We start from the raw sequence: 27,892 nt of genomic DNA, 5'->3' as shown, positions 1-27,892 counted from the left end.
ATTCATGAAGTTAAATTTGGTAAATGATGGACCACTCACAATGCAGTTTGACTCATCAACATCTTCCAAAAGCATGATTAGGGATATTTTAGTGTTTACATTAGTTAATTCATTTAATTATTAAACAAGGCTGAACCATTTCAGGTATACAAATTAGGGCATGTATATGTACTGGTAAATAGATCCAACCCTTAAAAAACTTTCAGGAGAATTGGAATGGAATGGACAGGTAACTCAGACGTAGGAATACAATGGATAGGTAAATAAATCCAACCCTTAAAAAACTTTCAGGAGACTAGGAATAGAATGGACAGGTAACTCAGACATATAAACACCCTTTAGAGTTGGAAGACTTACTGTTTGGAATGGCAGTAGCAATGCTAGCGACAGCAGCTGTCTTGGCTCCTGCAGTTACACCTTCTGTTGATTAATAAACACAATCAATTACATTTTAATCATTGATTTATATGATTAATTTCTAAAAACTATTTCATCTAATTATAAATTTATGATTAATAAATCATATTTAACTTTATTATTTTTATAATATATGAATGGGCACCAATGAATATCACATGTTAAATGTGCAGTCTGTCATGTACCCCCCATAAATTAACTAGAAACATGAGTGTGTGAGCATCTGCCTAACAATGTATGCAGAGATATGGATAAAAACATTTCTGAGTTCCCTAACAATTTGCTAGGCTGTATAACAAGACATAATCCTAGAGGAAAGGTGTGTTGTTGCTCCAACTCCAGTAATTTAATTGATATATTCCTACTAGCATGTCTTATTAATTTCTAAATAGCAAGCTAATACAAGAACTGAGTACCAGCTGTAAAGGAATTCCCATAAAACGCAATATCACTGTTTCCTTGCTCTGTCTCAGTTATTTCTGTCCCAATGCTATTTGAAGCCACAAGAGGAACCTGAATCAGCCAAGTCTAGGTTAATCTCCTTCCCAAATATATTCATTTTCCGAAACAAACTCATATAATCTGAGGCACGACAGGAACTGACATCTAGCCACTAAACTATATTGGCAACTAGAGTTCATACAGGCAGGGTCGAAACATGATAGGATAGACAAACAGACTCTTTTCACTTTCCTTTTACACAGGACTTGACATTTTGCTGAAATAACAATAAAGTATCATCCTCACAACCAACAACAAACCCCAAAGTAATCAATGCACATAAATTAAAGGTAAAAATCAACCTACCTTGACAAAGAGTGTGGTTTTGATCCAGAGTAGAGATTTTTGGTCAATCTAATTGGATGTGCTAACACCATGTTCCAATCCTTCTCTGATTCCATCTCATACTCTGATTCAAACCTCTAGAAGACTGGATCCAAACCAAGGAAGGAGATAAAGATTAGCAAAGAAATTTTGAAAGTGGGCAAATAGGGTTTTCTAGAGTAATACTGGGTTGATTTATACATCAGTTTTAAAAAAAAAAAAATTGTTGGGTTGAGAAACCGACCCAATGCATTAAATGAGTGAATCGAGTTGGTTGCTAATCGATTTCGACCCCCCAAGGGCAAGGAATCAAAATCAGAACTGGTCATGAACCCTATAGGTTCCTTTAATTTATTACTCAGAATCTACTCAATCTGGAATAGACAATTGGATATCTGATGATTCCAGTTTGAAACGAGTAATTTTCTCACCCCTAAACTTTATCAGTGACAAGACTACAAGAGAACACTTTTAGGAGTGAAGTATGCTGGCTGGCTTTAGTTTTATCATAAACAAATTTTAACTAATACTTTAGTATAAATTATTCATTATAAGATATTCTTTTTTAAAATAATAATAAATGTGAAAGCGGAGATCATTATGCCAATTATCAACATCAGCACACCACATTCCACCCTTTCATGCACAAAAACTCTATTTAAATGAGCTTTTTATAAGGTTGATATGAGACAAATATGATGTTTAGACCTGTTAAAGACAACCCCTTATATACTTTACTATCACCTCAAATGAATACTAACAAATTCATTGTGGCATTCACTTGCAGACTACAAGTTCCAATTATTAAGAGATGGATCACATGACTGGATGTTATTTTCAATGGAAAGTCATCTTAATTTCCATAGGCATCCTGTTCTTATGGCTTGGGGATACTTTCCAGAGCACATGACACTACTTAAAAATGCAAAACTTACTAGCGCTGAATCATCATTTCCATCCCTAAGCCAATCAAAGGAACTCCCACAATTGCACCAGCTTCTTTTACAACACCATTTCCCAGATTTTAAGCAAGAATACTTTCTCTTTCCTGTTCATCATCAACAAAGATTCAAAAGAATTCTTAGAAATTATGAAGAATAAGAATAACAGGCTTGCATATTTGATTTACTAGTTTGGCAGTTGCTATTATGAATAATTATTCCATGTAAATAGTAAAATGGACAGCAAACATATCAATACCTCTCAATGGTACTGCAGTGATGAATCACAAGAGCAAATACCTCTTTCAACGGAAGGCAGCATCATCATCATCGAAGTTCAATGTAGCGTCAGTCACCACAAATTGGGTACCAGAAGCTTTGGCAAGGAGATTGATCTCTTCAAAGAGAGTTGTACCAACATATCTATTGGTAATAATATATATATATATATTTAAGTCTATGACAAGTAGCACTTGTGACCCACAAAATAATGAATATACAGATCAACAACAATTTTAGGTATACAAAAGTTTTAGCTAGCTTCTAGTAATGTAGACTCACATTTGCAAAAGAGTTCATACAATTCCTCCAATGATTCAAAAGCATCATTACAATCAGTGGCCTTAAATGTTTAACCATCTACATCCTAGAAACATCTTCATCAGTAATTCTTTTGAAAACATCAATAAGCACCTGTCAAACTCAGAAACAAAGCTGTGCCAGGCACATACTAATATAACAACTTGATGGTCAAGCTAAATCACCAAAGATGAAGACATGGATTAACTATCTAATATCACTTTAAAATTAATTACGTTCAGAAACTAAATCACTGTGTTTAAATGAATAATTTCACTGCTACTATTAAACATGTTATTCCAGTAAGAAAAAATGCATACACTCAAACACACAATTATTAAAAACTTCAATGATTTGGATATTATAAAAATAAATCAGAGAGACTTTCAGCAAACCAACAAACTGGTGAGTTGAATACTAAACATATTTAGTACACCACCGTCTCATGTTTTTTAGGAATGAAGAGAGACACTAGGCTGGACACAAATAGGAATGCAAAATTCACCATCAGTCATTCATCTAGCAGATTGACTATGACTAAGAGGTTGAGATGCGCATTGCAGTCAATAAAATATCATGATTTAATTTATCCCGACAGGTTTTTAGTAAGATCTATCTCAAAAACATTTTCAAGTGTATGACTTCTTCATTAACGGATTCATTTAAATACAATCACCGCTACAATGTTGGCACACACCTTAAAATGGAAACTTTGACATCTAGCAAGGCTCTGATGAAAAGCTATATTCCCCTAGGAAAATGCAATTACTTGAAAATCAACATCCTGTCGGTTCTTGGGTTGAAAAGGATGGTAGCAAATTCAAGACTTCATGATAATTTTCATGCTTTTCCAGTAAATCTAATACAATTGAAGCTATAGATGCATCTGGCTTTACATTTCTCTCTTTCATTTTGTGAAGAAGTTCAACAACTTTTGAAGTCTCATTATTCCGCAAGAATCCCAACATAAGAGTATTAAAAGTGATGAAATCTGGAGCACAATGGTCTTGCTCCATATCTAACAAGAAATTACTTGCCATTTCTAACTTCCCTTCTTTACAAAATCCATGCATCATAATGTTATATGTTCTGACATTCAGAACAAAGCCTTTATTGCGCAATCTGTTAAACAGTTCCCAAGCAATTTTGAGCCTCCCTGTTTTGCATAACCCATCAATGAGACAGTTGAAAGTTATGATATTAGGTTGAATGTTTCGACTTATTAAAGTATGGAACAGTTCAACAGCCTCCAAAACACAACCATTTTTGCAATACCCATCAATAAGAATATTATACGTAATTACATTGGGAGGCACATTACTAAGTCGCATCTCACCAAATAGCTTTTTTGCATGTCTGACATTACCGTTCATAAAAAGGCCAGATAGCAAGGTGCTATAAGTAACAACTGTTGGCCTAACTCCCTTTAAAGTCATTTCCTTATAAAGATTCATAGCTTCATCAACTTTTCGATTCTTGCAGTACCAATTGATCAAAGTATTGTAGTTAACTACATTAGGCATACATCCCTTGCTCAACATTGAAGCAAACAATTCCTTAGCATTATCAGCTTTATTCACCAAGCATAAACCATCCATCAAAATATTGTAGCTAAAAACATCAGGCTTACACCCTGTACTAGCCATGGAATCAAATAGCTTTCTAGCATCATCAGTTCTACCTGCCAAGCAAAAACCACTCAAAAGTGTGTTATAAGTAATTGTGTCAGGACAAACACCTCTATTAATCATTAGCTGGAGCAAAGCATTGGCTTCATCTATCTTTCCATTCAAACAAAGCTTATCCATTATCACACTAAATGTCACCACATCAGGCTTTACCCCTTGCTCCAACATCTCTATAAACAAAGTTCTAGCCTCCTCCCAATTAGATATATTACACAAGCCATAAATTAGAGTGTTGTAAGTAATCACGTTTGGATTAATGCCCTTGGTCTTCATTTCTGAAAACAGTTTCTTTGCCTTGTCTACTAACCCATATTTGCAAAGACCATCAATAAGTGCAGAATAGGAAACAATATCAGGCCTACAAGTGGCACCAAATTCCCCATTCCCGTTATTCATTTCCTCAAATAACTGAAGGGCAACAGTGACATTACTTGTTCGACACAACCCAGTAATCAAAGTCCCAACCGTAAACCCATTGGGTCTACAACCAACCAAAACCATTTTCCTATGCAATTGGATGGCCTTCTTAATCTTTCCCTCCATACAAAGACCATTAACCAGACAATTAAAAGTAACCGCATCGGGATATAAACCCCTCCTAAAAATACTCCCCAAAACCAAAAAGCCTTCAGAAACCCGGGCCATTTTGCAAATGAAATTAACTAAAATGTTCAAAATAATTAAATCCGGCAACAACCCAGCTGAAATGAATCTCGTGTACAGCACAAGAAGTTGATCAATATGCTTTTTCTTACCAAGCGCAGAAAACAAAAGGCTGAATGATGACATAGCGGGAGTGGGATTCATATGAATCATGTAATCGAAGGAATCAAGAACTTCATGAAGAGAAAAGTTACCTGACCTGCAGTTCACATGGAGGAAATGATCAAGTTGAGAATGGCGTTTAAACGTAGAGGTGTGCTTGGGTGATTTTGCGTGTTGATGTTGGGAAACTGAAGAACGAATAAATGAAGATGAAAATCTAACACCGAAAGATGATTTTGAAGAAACAAGTGAAGTTTTAGGAAACATTTCCAGAAGGGACTTTTGAATTGGGACCGGGAAGAGTTGAAATAAACATATATATTAGGATCTGGTCTCTCTTTGAGATTCCGTAATATTTATAGAAGAAATAAATCGGGTCGGGTCAAATCGGGTCTGCCTAGATTTTTTAATTTTTGTTATAAATTGTCACGTTTCTTGGTTTGAACTTTGTTGTTGATTGATGGAAATACATGTTTTTTCATTCAATAAAACTATGTGTACTCACTTTGGGTACATAAATATGTACACATTTATATGTGTCATCATGTGATTTGATGATTTTGAATTAAGAATAAAACAATAACCAATCATATGATGACACATATGAGTGTGTATATATTTATGTATCCAAAATAGGTACACATAATATTACACTTTTTCATTAGACTAGAGTGTAATTCATGGTTTGAATCTAGAAATTTGATTAAAAAAAAGGTAGATTTTTAGTATGTAGGAAGTTTAGAATTTCAGCTTAGATATTTGAATTTTGTTTAATAATGTAATATTTTTAAAATTAAAATTAGTTGTTAGATGATGAAAAATATTTATAATCACTTTTATATATATATATTATAATTTGTTAAGTAAAAGTCTGATTTTGATAAGAAAATTGTCAAAATACCCACCCTAGTAGATAAGTCATACTACTATTGGCAAGGTGTACGTCGTCATGGGGGTGTATTTGCTAGGCATTATGCCTACTAAGAGGCAATTTCATATTTGTACAAGTAAACTTTATCCATGTTAAAATGGTATAGTATAGGGAAATGATATTTTATATTTTTAATTATTTTTAAAATTAAATTCTTTTTATAAAATATATATAATTGTTAAATTTCTTAAAATTTTACTTGTTTTAATCTTTAAATTAATAAAAATTTTATTTTTTATTTTATAAATCAATATAAGGAGTAGAAAAGATTAAGAAGTCTTACTCATTATAAGCTAATGAATCAAAAAGAGAAAAGTTACCTGACCTGCACCTTACGTAGAGGAAATTGTCATATTCATTCAGAATGGTATTTAATGGTAGAAGAAGGAATGAACGAAATTAAAAACCTAACATTCAAAGAAGATTATAAATATTTTAAATTTATTTTCAACTCTACCGGACCGGATCATGAATTGGAAGAGTGCATATTTACCCACTCTATTCACCATAATTTCTTCTCACATTGCAAATTTTTTTTAATGTTTTCTATTATTAATAGAAAACATTAAAAAAATTTCAGCTTTTATAGTTTGAGCTCACCTTGTGGGTTTGACAACTTCAATCTAGAATTCACCACAAACTCTCTGAACCACAATTTGGCCAAACATAAAACAAGCAATGGACAAAATACATAACCCTCTGAGCCACAAAAGGCTAAACCATAAACCCAACAAAAAATTATCACAAATTGTTCTTCTTTTCTTATTGTTGTATTCCTTCTAAACTTCGACAATTCATGTTATTAGATTATATTATCAGTTTGAGTTTCAAATTAAAGACCTTACACCTAACCCAATCCAAAACAGAATCGTATCAAAATTTTTCAACATTAAACCAAACCCAAATATTTACGTGTTAACTTGACTTAATCTAACATATAAGGACATAATTTATTACGAAATAACACATTTTCTATATCAAATAATCACTCAATTTATTACAAAATAACATATAAAAATACATTTTGGCATAAAACGACATTTTGTTAAAACATAATTATTCTATTTCAAGGTAATACTAATAATTTACTTATTATTTTTTTATATAATCAATTGTAGGGATGAAAACAAAATATCATAATCAAGAACTCAAATAAGTCTACAATCTCAACTTTAAAATAATGCAATTAATAATTAATGTGATTAATAACTACTTGTCAAATATTTAAAAAATTTAATTTTTATTCTATATGATGAATGTGACTATCATAAATTTAAAATAATTAACAAATATATATATATAACATATCAAACATAATAATTTCAATTTACTTGTATCTATAACAAACCAACAAAAAAGAAAACTACAAATAGTTTTTACAAGTTTATTACTAAATTAAAATGAATGTCTTTGGTAGAAGATGATAAAAATTTTGGAAAAGGTCTAAAACTAGCTTCTCCAAATAGGTATCTAAAATTTATTTTTTTAAAAAAAAAAAACATCTAGCTAACCTCTATAATGTTTCAAGGAACAGTGGATTAGTGATGCAAATTTGGTGTTTGATGATATAATGTCAATTTATTTGTTTATTCGAATTAGAGAATATAAATCATATATTGAAACTCTTTCTGTTAAACAAATAAAATAAATAATATTAGAGATTTTTTCATGATATCATGTTATTCAATAATTTGTTTAAAATATTTGAGTCAATTCGAGTTAGTTTTGTATCAATCCGAATCTAATCTCATTTTTTAATGGTAAACCCTAACCCAACCCAAATTACTATTTGTGTCAAAACTTATCACTCTAACCTGATTTTTTTGTATCATATCGTGTCAAGTTAATGGATCATATCAAAGGTCTAATTCCTTTTTTTAATGTTTGTTTTTATTTCCTTTCTTTGTACACCTTTATTTCTTTGTGCCTTTGTTATCTAATCTCACCCCACTACTTGGAACCTTACAATAGCAAACCATTTTCTATTAACCACCAAACAACACCCTACTATAATTGTCTAACCCATCAGTACCCCATCCTTTCACAACCATGAGAGAAGAGTCGAGTGACAACAAATGGGCAAAAAAAAGGGAGAATCAAAGAAAGAATGAAACCAATCCATTCGCATGCTATCGGTCAACCATGGAAGTCATGAAAACTCTAAATAATTTATGCAATTAGAATAAATAATCGACTCCAATGAGCAGGTAGAGAATGGGACTACTAAGGTCTTGGGAAGAAAATGAATTGGCTTTGAGATTTATATATTAGGCCAAAATTACTATTTCCCACCAAGGTAAAGTGAAACCTTAAAGTGACCCCCTCTAACTTTCAAAACCTCAAACACCCACCTTTGAGCAAAATTCCTTTAAAAAACTCAATTAAAGTTAAGGGTAAATCATTATTTAACCAAATAAATTTAAAAAACATAAAAGTTATGATATTTTCTCCCCTAAATTTTAAAAACTAACAACTTCACCCTTGCCTAAAGTTTTCAGACTTTAAAAACTACCATTCCTTCTCCCTCCCCCCCAAAAACTTAGGGTTTTCTTCTTCCCAACTCTAACCACCATCTTCGACTAATGACAACTTGTCTTTCTTTCTCTCGGTGAAACCTCTTCCTTTGACAACCTCAGAAGATGTCTGGATCGAAAAATTTAGACGTCCTTCATCTAGATTTTTTGATCCAGGCGAAGGGTCCTTTGTTTGGACGATAAAGGTGTCATCCAGATGAGTCTTCATGGTAGATGACGATGATGAGACCAAGACATCATTATCGTTTAGATGACACCTTCATTATCTAGACAAATGACCCTTTGTTTAGGTCAAAAAATTATGACAAAAGACGTATAGATTTTTAGATCCAAACATCTTTTGAGGTTATCGGAGGAAGAGGCCTTATTGGGAGGAAGAAAGACAAGTTGTCATTCATCGGAGATGGTGGCTAGAGTTGGGAGAAAGAAAACCTTAAGTTTTTTTTTGGGTGGGATGCTAGTTTTTAAAATTTGAAAACTTATGACAGAGATAAAGTTATTAATTTTTAAAACTTAAGGGGGAAAATATAATAAATTTTATGTTTTTTAAATTTTTTTGTTAAATAATAATTTTGCCCTTAATTTTAACTGAGTTTTTTAATGAAATTTTACTCATAGATAGTGGTTTGAATTTTCTAAAGTTAAAAGGGGTCACTAGAGTTTCACTATACCCTGGGTGGGAAATAGTATTTTAGGCCTATATATTAATAGAATATTGGCAAATATTATAAAATGCAATAGGTATTTTAGTAAATTAGGCAGAGACGGTGGGTACTGGTGGGGCAGGTGTGACGTGGGCAGGCATCCATCTCCATTCTACCCATGTTTCTGCTTGTAGGATTTTTTATCCACATCGCCATCTCTATCCTTGCTTATTTCACGGAATCCTCTCCTCGTAGAGACATGGTTATCCTAGTAAATATCATCTTAGTGCATGATTATGCATTGAGTGGTATATAATTTTGGTTCAAATTATAAAATTAGGTCGAACAGTTTAAAAATTATAATTTAATTTGATTGGATTTATAAAATAATAATTTTCAAACTGAAATAAACCATAAATTATATATATATAATTTGTTTTTTAATTTTTATATATATATATATAAAATTTGTTTTTTAATTTATTTTATATATTTATATTATGCTTTAAAAAACTAAAATTTAACTAATTTGATTAAATAATATATATTTAAAAACAAATTATTTTAATCGGTTGGAATTATAATTTAAACTATATTTTTTTAGTTTGATTTAATTTAATTTAAAAATCTTTTAAACTGTTTCTTTTTTTTATTTTAAAAATTTTTAGATCGCACAAAAATAAACTATGCACACCCCTAATTATAGATATTTTAAATTCCTCTTCAATTTCCAATAACAAATACCTTCTAATATCTGCAAAAATTGTATTCTTATTTTTATAATATTTAACAAATGTATCAAGGTTTTTAAAACAAGACCGAAGTAAAAACCGTTTTGAGTATTAGTTTTAATTGAACCGGTCAGACCGTTTGAACTGGCTGATTCAACCGGTTACCCTTGAGAATCACTGCACGCTCAGCTAATTCATTCTTATTAGTTTCACAGCCAATCAAATCTTGCAGACTCTCATTTAAGCTCCGCTCATCAAACAAATCACAATTGGAGTTTCAACACAAACAATGAGGACACGTGCATCTTTGGTATTCTCGGCTAGGTCTTTAGCTATACGAAGTATAGTGCCACCTCCATTACAACCTTGTTGATACAACATGACTCGCTTAATAGATAGGTCAAGGCCTAAGAGTTGCACAAGTTGGTAGTCATAGCCAGGCATGAATGGTCCCATGGTGCTACAAAAGATTAAATGAGTTATTTTTGATTTGGGTTGGCCCATTCCTCAATGGCCTTAACTGCAGCTTGCTTCCCTAGCTCTGGTATCAGTGTTGCTGCCATATCTTGTCTAGTATCCAGCGAAGGTGCCTTGTATGTAGCAATGTTTGGGTTTTCTTTGATAACTTCTTCTGTAGTATATGAGTGCCGATTTTTTATAGTGGTTCTATCACCTGAAATGAACAATACATTGTCGTTATTTTCTCTTTTTGAATCTCTTCTGAAACAATTAAACCTAATCAGAAAATTTACACCCGAAAATATTAAGAACAACATCACCTAAAGAAAAGAGAAATATTTCTTACACATGCGCTGCATTTTGTTTTTGACTTGCGTCAAGTGCTCAGAATTGGTCATACGAAAGTAGGCATCAGGATATGTGGTTTGGTCATAGGTAGTTGGAGGATTTGCGGTGGCAATGGCCATGATGGTGGCAGTGCCTTGAGCACGTTGAGCCCTGCGAACTTCCTCAACAGTAACCATTTTTTCTCTCGAAAATAATTATTAATTCTACAGTGTTGAAGTTGTTTGAACCTTGTTATTGTACTGATGACGATGATGAGGGGGGAAGGATTCATTTATATACACAAATAGATTGATTTTTAAAATATTTTTCATGTATCTTGATGTTTGTTTAATAACATCATGGACAATGTACCTAATTAAATTATCAGAAGATGCAGAACACTAGCATGTATTTTAGTTCAAGTTATAGATTTGGTCTGCAAAATATGTGTTTAAACAGTTGAAAATCGATCTTTGTTAAGAACTTGAGGTTTTTTTCTAATATCATGATTAACCTATTTTAAATTTGTTAAAGTACTCCATAAACTAGTTTTTCCAATTCTCTAAACATGCATAGCAGTTAGCCACTGTTTCTCACCATTATGTACTTGTAGACAATTGCCAGAAGTAATTTTTATCCCCTTATGATAATAACCAGGCAACCAATTTCACCATCTGTAATTTTTATAAATTCATTGAACTATCTTTCGAGCAGATACAGATTTTTTAACTTGAAAGTTTTATTTAACATAATTTTTTAATGCTCCAATTCAAATGTATTGGAGTTGGTAAAGTAAATAACTATCTTTAATTCTTTTTAACACATTGAATTCCAAAATATTTATAAACAGAAATTTGTTTCTCAATTTAAGTAGTAAAAATTGTTTTAAAAGATTATGCCATTACACTGATAAATTTACTATGATAACAATAGTGAGGGATTTTATCAGTTTTGCGATGATGATTGTGAAACTATAAGAAAGAAGACACATTTTGGAATAGCCAGAAAAAGGGTGGTCGAAAATTCTTTAACAACAGTTCTTCAGCAGAAAAATTAGAAGAGTTAAATACTCTTATACTAATTATATTTTTTTTTTAAAAACATATGATTAAAAAATATAAGATTTAAAAAAGTATATTATTTTAAAAAATAAATTAAGATGATAGAAAAAGTAAAAAATACACATGAACAAACAAATAAAATCATGCAATCCTAAACCACAAAATATTTACATAGATTATAAAATACAGAACTAAATTTTAAGGTTATAAGAATATCTAGATCATCATGTAATTTGAATTTATAAAACTGTTAAAATTATCTGTCGAAATTACCTCTTAATTAGTATTTTACTCTAAAAATCACTCTGAATGACAAGTTTGAATGGGCAAGCTATACCTGCAGGTGGGGTTGGATTCGAACCGAGAGCTCAAGCTCGGCTCAGTCCAGCCAGAAACGAGACGACCTTAGCCGAGCTCAAGCTCGAGCTACTCTTTAGATTTTCTAATTAAAATTTTTTATACAAAACGATATCGTTTTGATCAATATGTATTAAAACGACATTGTTTTGATAACGAAAAATAAGTTGAGCCAAATTTGAGTCGAATTCGAGCCAGCCTTAGCCGAGCTCGGTCGAGTTTGAACTTGAAGTCGAGCCAACTATATATAAACCGAACCGAGCTTTGTTAGAAGGATAATTTTTATTATTTTATTTAATTAGAGCCAACTATATATGAAACAGATCTTTAAGCAAATGAGAGCCAGTAACAATGGAAAGAAGGATAATGGCAACGGTTAAATCTAGTAAGCGGTTCCATGTAATATGATTAAAAAATATTCATAAGGCATGGATGCGATTTGTTAGAAGCAGAATGATGAAAAGTCTATCTTAAGATTTATGGTGTGAAAACATGCTAGGAGGCAGCAAGCAAAAGTACTGATTTAGCTTTCTGACTACCTAGCTTCCCAGGGTCTTATAGTTTTTCTGTAAGTTTCAATTAGGATTAAGTCCATAGAATAATTTAGGGTAATTTTATTATTAATAGGGTGTATAGATTTGAAAAAAATATATATATTAGGGTTTTGTAATTTAGGTAGCTAACTATAGTTGATGTAGGGAGATTTTCGGTATTACAAATGGTTGAAAAATATGAGACCCTAGACTCTTAGAATTGTCTAAAATAAAAGATTTTGAACTTCTTAAATTGTTTAATTTATTTTTATAATTTTTTTATTAATTAAATAATTTTTAATTATTATATTTTTATGTTTTAATTTTCTTTTATAAATGAATAAAGGGTTGAATTCCAAAGAAATGGTATCAGAGCTATATAGCTTGTGGGAAGACTAATCAACAAACAGTAAATCGGTGGCAGAAGATTGTTGGAAAGTTGAAAAGTTATAATCGGAGGAGAGATCAGCGTGTTGGGCAAAGGGAAGATCCATGTTTGAAAATGAGAGTGGAAAAGAAAACGGCAATCACATATCTGAAAAGTCACTGAAGTCGACGCCGAGAAATGGCTGGAAAAAAAAAAACAGAAGAAAAGGAAGCAGCAAAAACTGTGAAGAAAGAAGAGAAGAAAGGAGGAGAGAGAAAAACTTTTAAAATGAGGACCGCAAAAGGTAAGACAAGTGTAGGAAAAGTTGGCCAAAAAAAAAAAAGTTGGAAGAGAAGGTGTAGTGGCAGGTGGTAGGCGGCAAAATCAGAAAAAAAAGTTCGCAGGGAAAATGAAAAGCAAAGAGATAGAAAAAATGTTCTATTTTGTAACTACTATCAAAAACATTTTTTTTTAAATTGTATAAAAATCCAGCAAAACAAATTTCAAAAAACAGAAGTTTACCCACCATAAGGACAAGGTGGTTTTTTAAGGGAGCAAAATGTTAAAATTGAGACACTTATCCTTAATTATAAGTAGGGTGTGTAGTTTTCAAAAGGGAGGAGGAAGAAAAAAATATATTAAGGTTTTATAATTTAGGAAGAGAACCATGGTTGATTTAGGGAAGTCTCCGACATCTCGAATGGTCAAAAAATGGAGGCTTGGACTTCTCAAATTGTCTAGAATGAGAGGTCCTAAACTCCTCAAATTATTCGGTTTATCTTTGTAACTCTCTTATTTATGAAATAATTTTTAGTTATTATATTTTTGTATTTTAATTTTCTATTTTAGATGAATAAAGGGTTGGGTTCTGAACAGATTCGCATCAGTTTGGTATTAGAGTTTGGCTCTAAATCATATTTGTTTATCATTTAAATTGTTTCATTTTGTTTTGTTTCTTGTTATTGGATTCGGGTCCACCTATGATGGGTCGACCCGATCCGGTTTAATATAACTGTCAAGGGCAGCTATAAGAGAAAGTTGGAGGGCATTGAACATATATGAATTGTCCAAATTACCTCCTCAAAAAAGATCAACATGCCATTTTTATCAAAAAGAAAAAGGAATTCTCCTTTCCTTTCCTACAAAACAAAAAATTACTTCGGGTACGCAAATTCTTATTTACAGAATACATAGAATTTGATCTTGACATGTTTGATTATCCCAACATTGGTATCAAAGCCTAGGATACGTATTTGCTATGTTTTATGTGAATTGTATTGCATGCATTGTGCAAATTAGAATATGTATATTGAATTTTGTTTTAAAAATTCATTTTTGGGCATGAATTTAACTGGGCCAAAATTGCATGAAATTGGTGTTGGGAAACATGTTAGATGAATGATTGGAATAGTATTACGTGTTTTAAATTGAAAAACGACTCAAATTAATGTCGAAATCAATAAAAATTGACCCAAAATCGAGACCATAGGTGCTTTATTCTTTGTCACCGTTTCGATGGATTCCGATGTCATTGGCACCGAAACTTGGAATGATCAGATTTGTTGTCAACTGGGCTATAAAAGCCCTATGGTGCGTTGCCTGAAAACAACCAATTAGAAGGACAACAAACTACAGTTTACGCGTAAAACTGGGTCAAAATTGGGTTGGAAAAACCCAATTACTCGATTCGAAGGTCAATAGGTCAACCCATTGAGTCAACCATTTCACCCCGAATTAGTCAATGCCTTATCAGGGTTAGTTGACCAGCCAACGGTCAAATTATTGATCGTAGCTTTGACTAATGCATGTGAGTGTGTGACAGCCTTATTCTGAGCGTGGCGACATGTGCAAGCCTATGACAGTTATTAATTGACATGTTCGACCCATTCTTGGTGCGTGAAGTCACGTGCTAACTATTTTACGGTGCATGGAGGTGTGTGTGACGTCGTCTCGGCCTATGAAAGAGCGTATGAGCTTATTTTGGCGTGTGAACACCCATTTCAACGCGTCTTGGCACATGAAACTTGTTTTCTGGTCCTTGGAAGTTGTGTAGTACTGAAATCTATATATGAGATGTGATTTTATGGGTCTTACGACGCATAATGACATGCATTATCTTATTCTTACTCCTGAAAACACATATTGGTGTTTTAAAATACATGTTTCTACTTCATGCAAGTTTGTTGACTAGAGACCATCACATTACATACCAAAACTATTAATACTCTGTTGAATTCTTTTAATTGGAAAAGAGATAATATCTATGCGTGAATGTGAGCCCTGTAATTAATGATCTTATTTGGGACAAGAATTTGTAACTTTTTGGAATTGAGTGGATTCATTACAGCTTGCTATAGAGCAATGCTTAGTAATGTACGAGAAAATATCCACTACTTTAATGTTATTCCCAAAACTAACATAATGTGAGGTATTTGACCTAACGCAAATGTAATAGAGACTTTATCATGGATAAAGTGACTCAAAGATCAATACAGGTTGATGAAATGGTTCTAATCAAAATAGATGATGCATTTGTTATATCATATATATTTGTTAAATGTGGAAATTCTGAAATTGGTAGAATTTAATGAAATTCTCATCCAGAATTAATATTGGCACAATTATATTAAAATTTAAAATGTTAAGCATTTGTGTCATGGAAGATGATTAGGAACATAGTGAACTTTCGATTTTGTGCCTTATGTTAGATATTTTAAAAATTTTAATATGTAGTTGTGACAATCGATGTTATTTGATAGCATTGTGTCTAATAGATATATCTCTGTGATCTAGTTAACCATAACATCTTAGAAAATAATAGTTAATTTGAATGAGAATGACACTAAATAAAGAGAATTACAACGTATGACATTTGAAATGCATAATATCCTAGACAAACAAAAAGCTTTAGAGGTCGTAGATCAAGTTAAAATAGAGTTGTGGATGACTAAGGGACGAAAACCCAAATGAGTGTCTTACACAAATGTGATAATGTTAAGTTTTTCATTATTTGCTTCTCCTATATGTATGGATATGAATGCAAATATATGACATGTTAAATTAGGACATGTTGGTCAAGATAAGCTGAATAAATTGGCCTATGAAAGTTTATTAGGAATTTTCACATAAATAGAACTGTTCACATGTAAGCATTCCCTAGTTGGAAATACTTCTAGAAAACCATTTCGATAAAGCTATAAGAGTTTGACTTCTTTTGCAATCTACATACTTAGGTATATGTTTTCTTATGAATATAAAGTTTGAGAATGTATCTCATATTTCATTACTAGTGATGATAATAATGTTCGATTCAGTCTTGTCTACTTGATCTTCTATAAGTCAGAAGTAGTAAACTACTTTAGACATTATATATAACTGAGATTGAGAATCAATTAGACAAAATAGATAAAAGTTTTATGAACTCACCGAGATCTTGACCATTTGTCTAAGAAGTTCAAGAAACTAAGTAATGAAAAAGAAATAGTATGATAAATAGTAATTCCAAAACTTTGCAACAACTAGTGTAGCAAAGAAGAGTAATTGAACTCTATTGGAAATGGTCAAAAGTTATATCTCATAATATTCAAGGAATTGTTCAAAGAAACTTTTGACTCTATCATAAGAGCATAATATTCAAAAGATTCTAGAATAATCCAATATGATATATTGTGAACCCATTGATATTCATGTGTCAAATGATGAATTATTGAGCCAAAAGAGATATGTCCCAAAACTTAAGATAGAAGTAGAGAAATGTCAAAGATTACCTATTTAGATGTTATCAGATATATTATATATGCTATGAAGTGTACATGCCCAGATATTTATTTTTGTTATTGGGCTAGTTAGTTGATATAAGTAAATGTTGAAAAGAGCACTAAAAGGCTATATGTAGAATTTTGATATTTTTAAAAGGCTCTATGGATGATTAATTATGTGATTAAGGATCAAACTTGCATTTGATTGGCTATTGAGATGCCAATTGGAGAAAGAATTTAGACTAATGCAAATTAAATTACGACTATGTTTTCTTACTCCAAAATGGCTCATATCTTGGAGCGATAAGAAATAGAGATGCATAGTCGTATCCACATTGGAAGCCTAGTATATAGTCAGTTCAGTAAATGTGCAAAAAACTGTATGATTAAGAAGATTCATCGTGAATCTGGTAAACTGGACAATATTGTCAAAGCAATAGTTGTCTGTTGAAATAAAAGAACCTGAATTTTTTCTAAGATAACCAAATGTATCGATGCTGGACACAACATAATAAGAGACTATATTTCCAAGAGGGAAATGAACGTACAATATAATTCTACGCATTGTATGGTCACTGATCTTTTGATTGAGATTGTTTCAAGAAGTATATCTTGCACATGTTAAATTTCTTGGATTACATAGACTATGATTGATGAGTGTTGAGCTTATATATATCATACTAGTGACACAACGTCGAAAACCATGAATTCAAATTTATTTTATGTTTTGAACTTACATCCTGAAATTCTTGGGTTTTCATTGCATACACATCTTTTTTAGCTCAACAAGATTGTAATGTCAGATGTGAGTTCTTAATATAGATAAATACCTATAAGTGTGAAGATGATTAAAAACTCTGGTTAGACGCTGGGTACAGTGACTAAACTAAGATCTATACAGTGTTGTGAATGACATTTGAGAAAATATACACTGTAACACATGATTCATATCATATGTGTATAAGTAAGATGACCAATTAAAGTAGTGAGGGATGAATCCCTGCTCCCTCACTATGTAAGACTTTATGAGGATTATCTCATATTGGTACCCTTTGACTTTTTACTGTTGTTCGATATTTACTCTTAGTGTTGCTATCTTAGCTTGGAACCTATGGTCATGCATGATTCGATCTATAGAACATGACTAGAAAAGCAACTAAGTTTAAATTGAGAATTTTGAGTAGAAGAGGAAGACTTACATGTTATGTGTGTCCATTAGTCGGCTAATCATGTCACTCATATGGAGATTGGACTTGATCATAGATACATAGGAAAATAACACAGTGATAAATAAGGGATTAAAGGGAGCTAGTGTTATCGAGTAAGTCTATGGTGTTGCGAGCCTATGCTTTATTTTTGTTTTATTCGGGTTGAAGCACCTATGTTATTCCTAACAGATGCATAGTTTTTAGCTCCCAAGTGCAGGTTGCTCACGAGGTTGCACGACATATTTGCAAGTATGAAACATACTACTATATAGGATTTCTGTGGCTAAGTATTTGGTTCGAGTCTTCTGTTATATGAGTGAGAGATATTAGATTCGGGTCCACCCCTGACGGGTTGACGTAATCTTGTTTAATATAACTATCAAGGGCATTTATAAGAGGAAGTTTGAGGGCAGTTGGACATATATAAATTGTCTAAACTGCCTCCTAAAAAAAGATCATCATGCCATTTTTATCAAAAAGAAAAAGGAATTCTCCTTTCCTCTCCTACAAAACCAAAAATGCATAGTAAACATGTCTCCCTAATTGAAAATTAGTACGTGGGCAAATGGCATCGTAGAAATAGACTAACGTCGATACCTTGCACCATATACGAAGAAGCTTCATCGAAAATTACTCTAAGTACGCAAATCCTTATTTACAAAATACATAGAATTTGATCCTAGCATGTTTGATTATCCCAACACTTGTTTTTTCCCTTGTGTGCAATTCCATAATTACTTGTGTTAAATTTCTTTCATTTTCTCCTTTGTGCACAAGCTTTTAAGTCTACTTATTTACTTTTGTTATTTACATTATTGAATAGTATAAAAAAAGGCAAATAAAAAAGGTAAAAAACAACAATAAAAAAAAAAAAAGACAAGAAAAAGAAAGTAGCTAGTAAACTAAAATCAAAAAGAGCAACCTTATTTCCTTTTCATTTTATTAAATTCCTCTTGTGCACATATTGAGTCTAATTTTTTTGTTTATACTAATTTGTTGATTTGGATTGTAATAAGTGCATTTTTTACTAAGTTTTATTAGTTGGATAAAGAACTGAAGGGGAAAGTTCAATCGAGTGGAAAAAAGGCAAAAGTGTGAGCACATTAGAGTGAAAGTCAATTTAGAGTGTGCAAACACAAGTAATTGAGTAACTTCTTTTTTAGAGAAGAGTGAAACAAGTGATGGAGTGTGTAAGGTCCTTTCTAACATATTTTGTAGGTTACAATCATGTTATCAAGCCAAGTTCGCTTAAAGTGATGATTTAAGAATGAATTCTTTTAAGGAGATAGGGTATGATAGAAACCAAAGCCTAAGAGTGCGTGCTAGTTAAAGTGGCAATTCAAGTGCAAGAGATATCCATTGTATATACAAGAAGGCCCAATGACAAGAGCAAGATCCAAGAGGATATGTGAGACACTTAAGGGGTCGATTCAAAACATTTTCACTTCAAATGCATAAAATATTATGAAACAAGAAAATTTTGGCTTGAAAGAGAATCAAGGACTTGTAAACCTTATCCAAGTTTGTGAAGAGTCTGAATGAGGTAGGTGGGCTAACAACAAGGTTAAACCAGGCTTGTATAAGCATAAAGAGTGAAAGGCCTGTACACACACATTGAGATTATATGGCTCATGCGTTACTTATTTTATTTAATGTAATAGGTTGAACTTATGTTAATTAATTTAAATAATCTAACCTTTTATTTATTTTAGGATTAGTTTTTTTCTTTATTATCTTATTTATATTAGGATTATTATTCAAATTAGGGTTGTTATTATCCTAAAAGCATGTGGGCTAACAACAAGGTTGGACTAGGCTTGTACATGCATAAAGAGTGAAAGACTCATGCACACATATTGAGATTATATTGGTCATGCTTTACTTGTTTTATTTAATGTAATAGGCTGAACTTATGTTAATTAATTTAAACAACCTAGCCTTTTATTTATTTTAGGATATTATTCTTCATTAATATTTTATTTAGATTAGGATTATGATTATGATTATTATTCTGATTAGAAATATATATTATTCAAATTAAGGTTGTTATTATCCTAAATATTGGAATTGTTATTATTCGGTCTAACCTTGCTATCAACCAACATGCCTCCTCCAGACTCTTTACAAACTTAGATAAAGTTTACAAGACCTTGATTCTCCTTCGAGCCTAAATTTGCTTGTTTCATAATATTTGATGCATTTGAAGTGAATATGCTTTGAATTAGCCCATTAAGTGCCTCACACATCCTCTCGGCTCTTACTTTTTTCATTAGGCCTTCTTGTATGTAATGTTTAAAAGATGAGTTGGCAAAACTGGTAGAATATGAAAACTTCTAGAGAGAAAATCTGGGTTTTAGTCTCTGTCACGTTTGTGAAACCCTTTAATTAGTTACTTACAAAAAAAAGTAATGTTTAAAAAATTAGTTGTAAAACAACATCATATAATATTGGCGATAAATCCTCATGCAAGATATATTTATAGAATATTATCATGCATACATGCTTAAACAGTCTTACCAAACATACGTTGTGAAAAATTATCATTCCAATGTTGGTGGCTCCTTTATCTTTTACGAAGGTGTAGTTTTGCAAATTATATGTTTTTGTTTCAAGGACAAGAAGGCACTTTGTTATCTACATAGAGAATGAGCTAAAAAGAGGCTAGAAATGAACACTATAAAGTTTGCTAAGGTTATAGTGAATGAGTGTGAGTGTGTTTAGACTGGAGTGAATGGAAGTACTTTTCAAAAGTCTCTAAATGTTGAAAATTCATCTTCTTTTATAGAAGACGATGTGTAATCATTCATCATTATGCACAACTAGACACTCGATCCTTATCATATCCCATTGAATCATGATTATCTAGATTTTTGTATATATTAGAAGATTGATGCATACGCATGCATGGACCATGCACGTTTATGCATATGACTTGACATTCATTCATTTTCAACTTATCATTATCCAATTTTGATAAAGTCAACACTTGTTAATTACATTCTTACTCACTCAAATATGGGTTATTTCATCTTTGTCCTCAAAGTACAAAAGTTCATACTTCAAATCCAATAATTTTATGAGACTCAAAACTGATAATCTAAACATCAAACCCAATTCATTCCAATCAACCCAATGCCTTTAAAACTTGATCTACCCTTATTATGTATGACTCCTAGAATCTTTGTCATATTGGTAGTGTATAGACTTATACTGAATGTACAATCCGACAAGCTTTTGTTTACATACCAAGATTAGTCTCTAATAATACATCATGACAACCTAACAAATGAAGTGTCAGTATTGACTTTTACTTATCAATAATATGATTGTTGTAAAATTCAAACATTTCATAATACAATCTCTTGTTAAGACTAAGACATATAATTAGTGTCTACGTGAAGGAGTCCTTGATATGTTTTTATTGACGTTTATATCAATGACCAAAAGACATTAAACTATACAATTACTCAATCCAACTACAGCGACATATTCAAGTTGTCATTGATGTTTGTTAGGAAGTTTATCAAAGATATTAGTTTTTGTACTTGAAAGTGATGAATCTCCTTTTGATCCACTGTAGCCTTCATTCATCTCTCAATATGACCAATCGCCACTATTTTGGTAATAATTTCTTAAAGACTAAACCATATTGATCCTTATATAAAATAGTCTAATCACTTCAAGTCGAAGGATCATATGTACCACCATTTGTTAAGGGATATATTCCATAGTACAAAGGCAACATCCATATGTAATCCTTTTGATGGGTCAATTTAGTGGACACGTCTACATAACATGTACATATGTGTTATAGTAAGTCATTTAAAATTATGATAGTCTCAACAGTATCACATGTGCCCTTGGACAAGATAATATTGAGATTGTAAATGTTTCTAGAACGCTCACCTTATGTGGGCATAGAATTCCTATGATTAGTTGACATACAATGATTCTTTTGTCACAATTCTACCACTCTAACGATACTTATTTACTCTGGAATATTAGATTCATGATAAGTATAAAACAATTTTATTAATTAAAATCATGATTACAATCATTATTATGCAACTATGACGATTGGCTTAATCAAATAATTTAATCATTCATTAGATGTAAAAATTGGTTTCTAGGAAAAAGATGTAATCGGAATGATATTTCTATAAATTATCCTAATTTTTTTATTAGTGTTCTATAAGGGTACATATGTAATTGTCACTAAATGAATAATTTTAACGAGATAATTTAATCATATTAAATTGTTAAAATTTCTAATAAATGGAGTGTCTGATTTGGGAGTACAATGTTTTTAGTATAGTGGAGTTGGACAACTTTAACAAGCTTAGAGTCTTATGTTTATAAGATAAAGGGGTACGAATGGAATACATTGGTGCCTATTATTAAGCATTCCCATAAAGGTCCTCAAAGTAGCTAATAAAAATTACTCCGAATGATATGTGATGAGAAGCTATAATCTAATTTAATTAGAATAATTTGCAGTAGTTCAAGAAATTAAATTAGATTAGTTACATCTAGCCACAAGTTTCCTCACATTCTCTTGGTTTCTCTATTGTTTCAAATATTTTGAAAACCAAATCAAAGATAGTTCTCACACATTCAAGTTTTAGAATCATTCCACAAGTGCAAACACCCATTCATTTTCATTAAGGATGTTTTAGTCATACTTCTAAAAATTATGTGGTGTAGAAACAAACTTGAGAGGTAACATTTTTTCATATATAGTTATTATTATCTCATTTTACTTGATCTTGGGAAAATAAGGATGAACTTAATTCTTTCTTAATGAAAAAGTATTTCAAACTCTTGTTATCCATGTATACATTGCATTTGACTTCACATAGATAATATCACCAAATTTTCAAAATGAACACAATTGCGACTAACTTGAAGTCATGAGTGGGGTACCTAGTCTCATAATCCTTGAGTTGTTGAGAAGCATATGCAATTACCTTATTCAATTCTCTATAATTAATGCACATATGCATCGACTTATCATTCTTTTTCATAAAAGAATCTGTGCACCCCAAGGTGAATGACTTAGTCTGAGAAAGCCAATATCTAGAACCTCATGCAATTATTTCTTCAATTCCTAAAGTTCAATCGAGGTCATCTTGTATGGTGCTTTGGAAATAGGCATTATCTCGAGAGCTAACTCAATACTAAATTCCACCTTCCTTTTAGGTACCAACTCTAGTAGATTATTAAGAAACACATTTTGAAACTAATACACATAATATGCAAGCTCGAGACTGATTCATCAATCTTATTCACAACATGTAACAGATGACTCGTACATCCTTACTAAACATTTTTCTTGTTTTTGCGTTACTTATAATCATTCTTAGGATACGACCCTTACCAAAAGTGAATTCCTCACCATCATCCAAGTGCAATTGAACTTTATTTTTCTTACGGTTAATCTCAATCCCATATTTTTTTCAAGAAGTTTATACCCAAAGTTACATCAAAATCAAATCAATAGCCTCTTAGAATCACTGGCTCACTATCATAATCTAATTACTTAAAATTTTATTCTCATCAAGCATTTCAATGGATATATGCTCAACCCATGTGAGTTATAGTCCTAACCTCTCAACTATACCTCGTGTAATAAAATTGAGTGATATCAGAATCAATTAGAACATATAATGGACATGAATGAAATATCAACTAACCCGTCACTGTAAAAGGGTTAAGCTCCTGTGAGTTTGTTTGCTAGTATATAAGTGTCATAAGACTTTCCTAATTCAATAAAAAAAAAATCTTATCTCTCTTCCAATACTAATAGAGTTGAAAAGTCAAAAGGTCATAGCTTCAAGCTTAACTTGAGCTAGCTGAAAAAGAGAGATCTTCAACTTCAACGTAAACCCCGCTTCCCCATATCGTTGATATAGTTGTTACACTTTGATTCCTTATTCCCTTTGCAATTATTGGATTAGGTGATATATTAGATCTAAATTGACCATTGGCACAATAGTAGGTAAGAGAGTGATTGATTCAATAGATGGTTATCCATAATCTAATTTACAAAGATATTTTCGATTGGACTTGTAAAAAGAGAAAAACAATAAAAAAAAGAAAAAATAACTAAATAATGTAATTATAATTAATCTTAAAATGAGTTTTGAGTATTTTCATTATTTTAATAGAAAAATAATGATATATTGGTAATTGATATATGTAATAAGTATTAAAAAAAATTTGTAATTTTACTAAAATAGTGAATTAATAATTTATAGTAAAACAAAATATTTTGTACTAACAGAATTGACTAATAAGTAAATATAAATTTTTCAAATTTAAAAAATGAAAAATGTTATTTCATCAAAGTTTAGGTAAAAAATAGTCATTTGACTATTACACTTGAATAATAAATCTAATTAACTGAATCACTTATATGTCATATTTTGTCATTTCATAATGTCTTAATGTTGATATACTAGACCAAAAAAAATCCAACTTTAAAGTCGGTTTGATTTTTTATAAAAATTCAATATTTAAAAAGAAGAATATGATTCGAAATATGAATTATATTATGACATTTAATATTTAAATGTACATTTAATGTAAAATACACAAATTAGTTTTTTAATTGAAAAACAATAAGAAATACAAACAATAAGTTTACAAAATTAAAAATTACTATCTTCTTGTAAGTTGTTAGTTAATGTATTATTATTTGACTGAATAATTTTGAATTAAAGATATAATAAATAATTAAATACTCTAATTTTATTATAACATATAAATTATTTTTGCTATAAATTAATAAATTTCACTGTTTTGTCATCTAATGGATTATTTTAACACTTAGAAAACTAAATACTGGAGAAATTTTTTATTATTTTTGAAATAATAGAGATGCATTTGATTTGAGTAATTTTTTATTATAAAAATACAAATTATTATATTAATTATCTAAAAATATTTTTTATGTCATTTATTACATTAATTAAACATAAGAGTATTTTTTATCCTAAAAAATTAATAAGAAATGATAATGATAATCATATTATCTCTTATATTATTTGTCATATTATCATTAATAATAAAAAATTATTAAAATATTTTATTATTTGATAAACCAAAAAAAATAATATTAATAATAAAAGACATTTTATCAAATTAATCTTCGATACTTGAACCAAAGTTACTTAAGGATTTTGTTATTTTATCAAGGCAAATTAATTATTATACCCAAAAGTTACCCCACCTATCGTATATAACCACCAATTTTTTTATATTATATAATTATATCCAAAGTAGTGTAAAGTCCATAAAATACCCTTACTTTTCCAAACCCGTCTACGTCTATCTTCTTTTCCAAACCCTTTTACACGTGTGTTCTCCCTGCATGGGTGCAATATTTCTTAGCTTCACAAATTTTTGTCTTGCCGTTTTTGAAGACTTTTGTTCCAATCTTTCGATTTTCTTCATAGTTTCAACAATAATCGTCTTAACAATAGTAGTGGAGGTAAGTAATTATTTGGTTTTCTCTTAGATTAATTCTTTGATGAAGATTACGATAGGGTTAGGAATTGTTGACTCAAAAATCATTATTTGTTGAGGGAAAATGTTTAGTTGTTTGTTTAGTTCATGATTTAGGCTTATTTACCCATTTTAGTCATTGAAAAATAAAAAGGTGTACTTTTTCATCTGCTTTGGTTGTGCGATTTGAATTTTGGTTATGTAAAATTGTGATTTTTTTAGTTAGAAATGATTAATATGTGTTGGAAAGATGGTTCTGAACAATTATTTAATTGTAGATTGTGAAATATGGGTTATTTGCGTCAGATTCATCGTTATGGGCGTTGTTTAAGCAAAAATTTGCCAAGCACAAATGCCTTGGACTATTTAAGCAAAGAAAAGCTAGATGTGTCATGCTTAAAGCCCCCAAGTGCACCCAGTCTAGCTATATTTAGGGTAAAATAAACAAACTAGTTGTGTCTAGGGCCTCGAGCATGCCCAATATGATACTATTTAACAACAATAGCGTGCATTACTATTTTGTATATTTTTACAACCAATTTGTGTTATTATATGTAATGGACTGGTTTCATTAACTAATTTTAAAATTTTTTTTTTTTCAAATAATTGGTGTTAACCATTAGGAGGGAAAGTACAAATTTAACAAAGCCCACAAATTTCGGGTCTAATTGGTGGTCTATAAGCGTAAGGACACAGTGAGGATCATCCACAAAAAATTAACCATGACCCAAACAGACATTTTAAGGATGACATGTTTCAGACATTTCTTGGGCTTGGAAAAGACTTGGTTTAACATTGTACTTGTACACTCGATGTTATTCCATTTAATAAACCGTGGGGACGCAGAAAGAAAACTGTGGTTTAGATTAAATGGCGTCACCGTTTCAACTCTTTGGAGTTCACAATGGTCGCAGGGCATGATTATTACCATCTTTCCTAACAATAAAGAATAGCATCCCGAGTACTTCCCTTTTAAATATAAATCGTCAATACAAATCACCAAATGACAAAACTGTTTAAATGCCCTTATTAAGCACCTTAATGCCATAAAGAAAAACTTAAACTTATTACCCACATCGGTGTGAATATGTGTTATTGTTCTAGGCATCCGTAACTCTAGCTTATGATAATACACTAATAAAAGTATGAAAGACCCCTTAGGTGATTTTTTTAATGCATCTAATGTCCATGTCTTGGTATGTCATGTTTGTGTGTTTGATTTATTGATGTTGTACCTATCTAGCTTATCGAAGATAATTTCTTTTAGTCGATATATGTGGTCAACTGCAAACATTGATCTAAGGATTTCCCATAAGGCTCAAACACCAACTTGTTTATGATATGACAATATTTGATCTCATAGACAAGTGTATTCTTTTTCCATATGATGTAACACCTATATGTCAAAGATATCATTTTTGTTGCTCGTGCCTACCATTTGCATTACTCCTCTAAACACCTAATTTTCCATCGTTTTGTGTGGTACTTTGTATTGAAAATTTGTTTCTAAAGCTTCTTTTTCAAATAATTCTTGCAATTCTTCCCTAGAATTATAAAAACCTATTACTTTTGATACTCCTATTAAGTTGTGTTTCATGATTATCAATAACCGCATTCTCAACATCCACAACAACCTACAAAACCCACTAAAATGGATTGGGAACATGAATATTTCTTGTATATACTTTATGATAAGTCAAACCATGATGTCCCGTGCTATACAATCGAGGTACCCTATATTAAAAAACCTATTTTTAAAGCATGTCTTTCAAATAATTCTTGCAATTCTTCATTAGAACTATAATAACGCATTACTTTAATACTTCTATTAGGTCGTGTTTCAAAATTAGCAATGTTTGCATTCTCAACATCCATGATAGCTTGCAAAACCCACTAAAATAGATTGGGAACATAAATATTTCCTATATATGATCAACCGAACCATGACATCCTTCGCTACACTCGACCTTGACATTATGAATATTAATTGAACTTATCTCAACATCTTCTTTTGCATCCAACTCAAGGTCTTCAATCGGTATATCATACATCTCGTCAACCTCCACAAACCTCGCAAATTGATCATCATTATCATCATCATCATTACACTTAGCATCATAATCATTATCATTGTTATTATTATTATTATTTTATGACCAAGGAACCCCACCCGATTTCATCAGACAAGTAAACCTAGGGTATAGTAACTAGACTTATAATCACTATACCGAGTAAATCAGGTATTCGTTTTGTTATAGTAC

At 31.1% G+C, this 27,892-nt stretch overlaps 1 protein-coding gene and 1 pseudogene across 1 annotated transcript; both read right to left on the bottom strand.

Annotated features, from left to right (window-relative positions):
- Positions 1-1,884: 1,884 nt before the first annotated feature.
- On the bottom strand, positions 1,885-5,526 carry LOC123229281 (pentatricopeptide repeat-containing protein At1g63330-like). The gene is made up of 2 exons (XM_044654978.1): positions 2,443-5,526; positions 1,885-2,290 (listed from the first exon to the last, which is right to left on the bottom strand). Exon 1 carries the CDS (start codon positions 5,480-5,482, stop codon positions 3,539-3,541), a length of 1,944 nt encoding a protein of 647 aa, XP_044510913.1. The 5' UTR covers positions 5,483-5,526; the 3' UTR covers positions 1,885-2,290; positions 2,443-3,538.
- Positions 5,527-10,295: 4,769 nt separating this feature from the next.
- LOC123228721 lies at positions 10,296-11,038 on the bottom strand (annotated as a pseudogene).
- Positions 11,039-27,892: the final 16,854 nt, after the last annotated feature.

Source organism: Mangifera indica, chromosome 11, assembly GCF_011075055.1.
Source record: "Mangifera indica cultivar Alphonso chromosome 11, CATAS_Mindica_2.1, whole genome shotgun sequence".
Classification (NCBI taxonomy): domain Eukaryota; kingdom Viridiplantae; phylum Streptophyta; class Magnoliopsida; order Sapindales; family Anacardiaceae; genus Mangifera; species Mangifera indica.
This window is presented reverse-complemented; position numbering and strand designations above follow the sequence as displayed.

Coding starts and splice junctions, on each gene's coding strand:
- LOC123229281 (XM_044654978.1), bottom strand. CDS start 5,482: ATGTTTCCTAAAACTTCACTTGTTTCTTCAAAATCATCTTTCGGTGTT.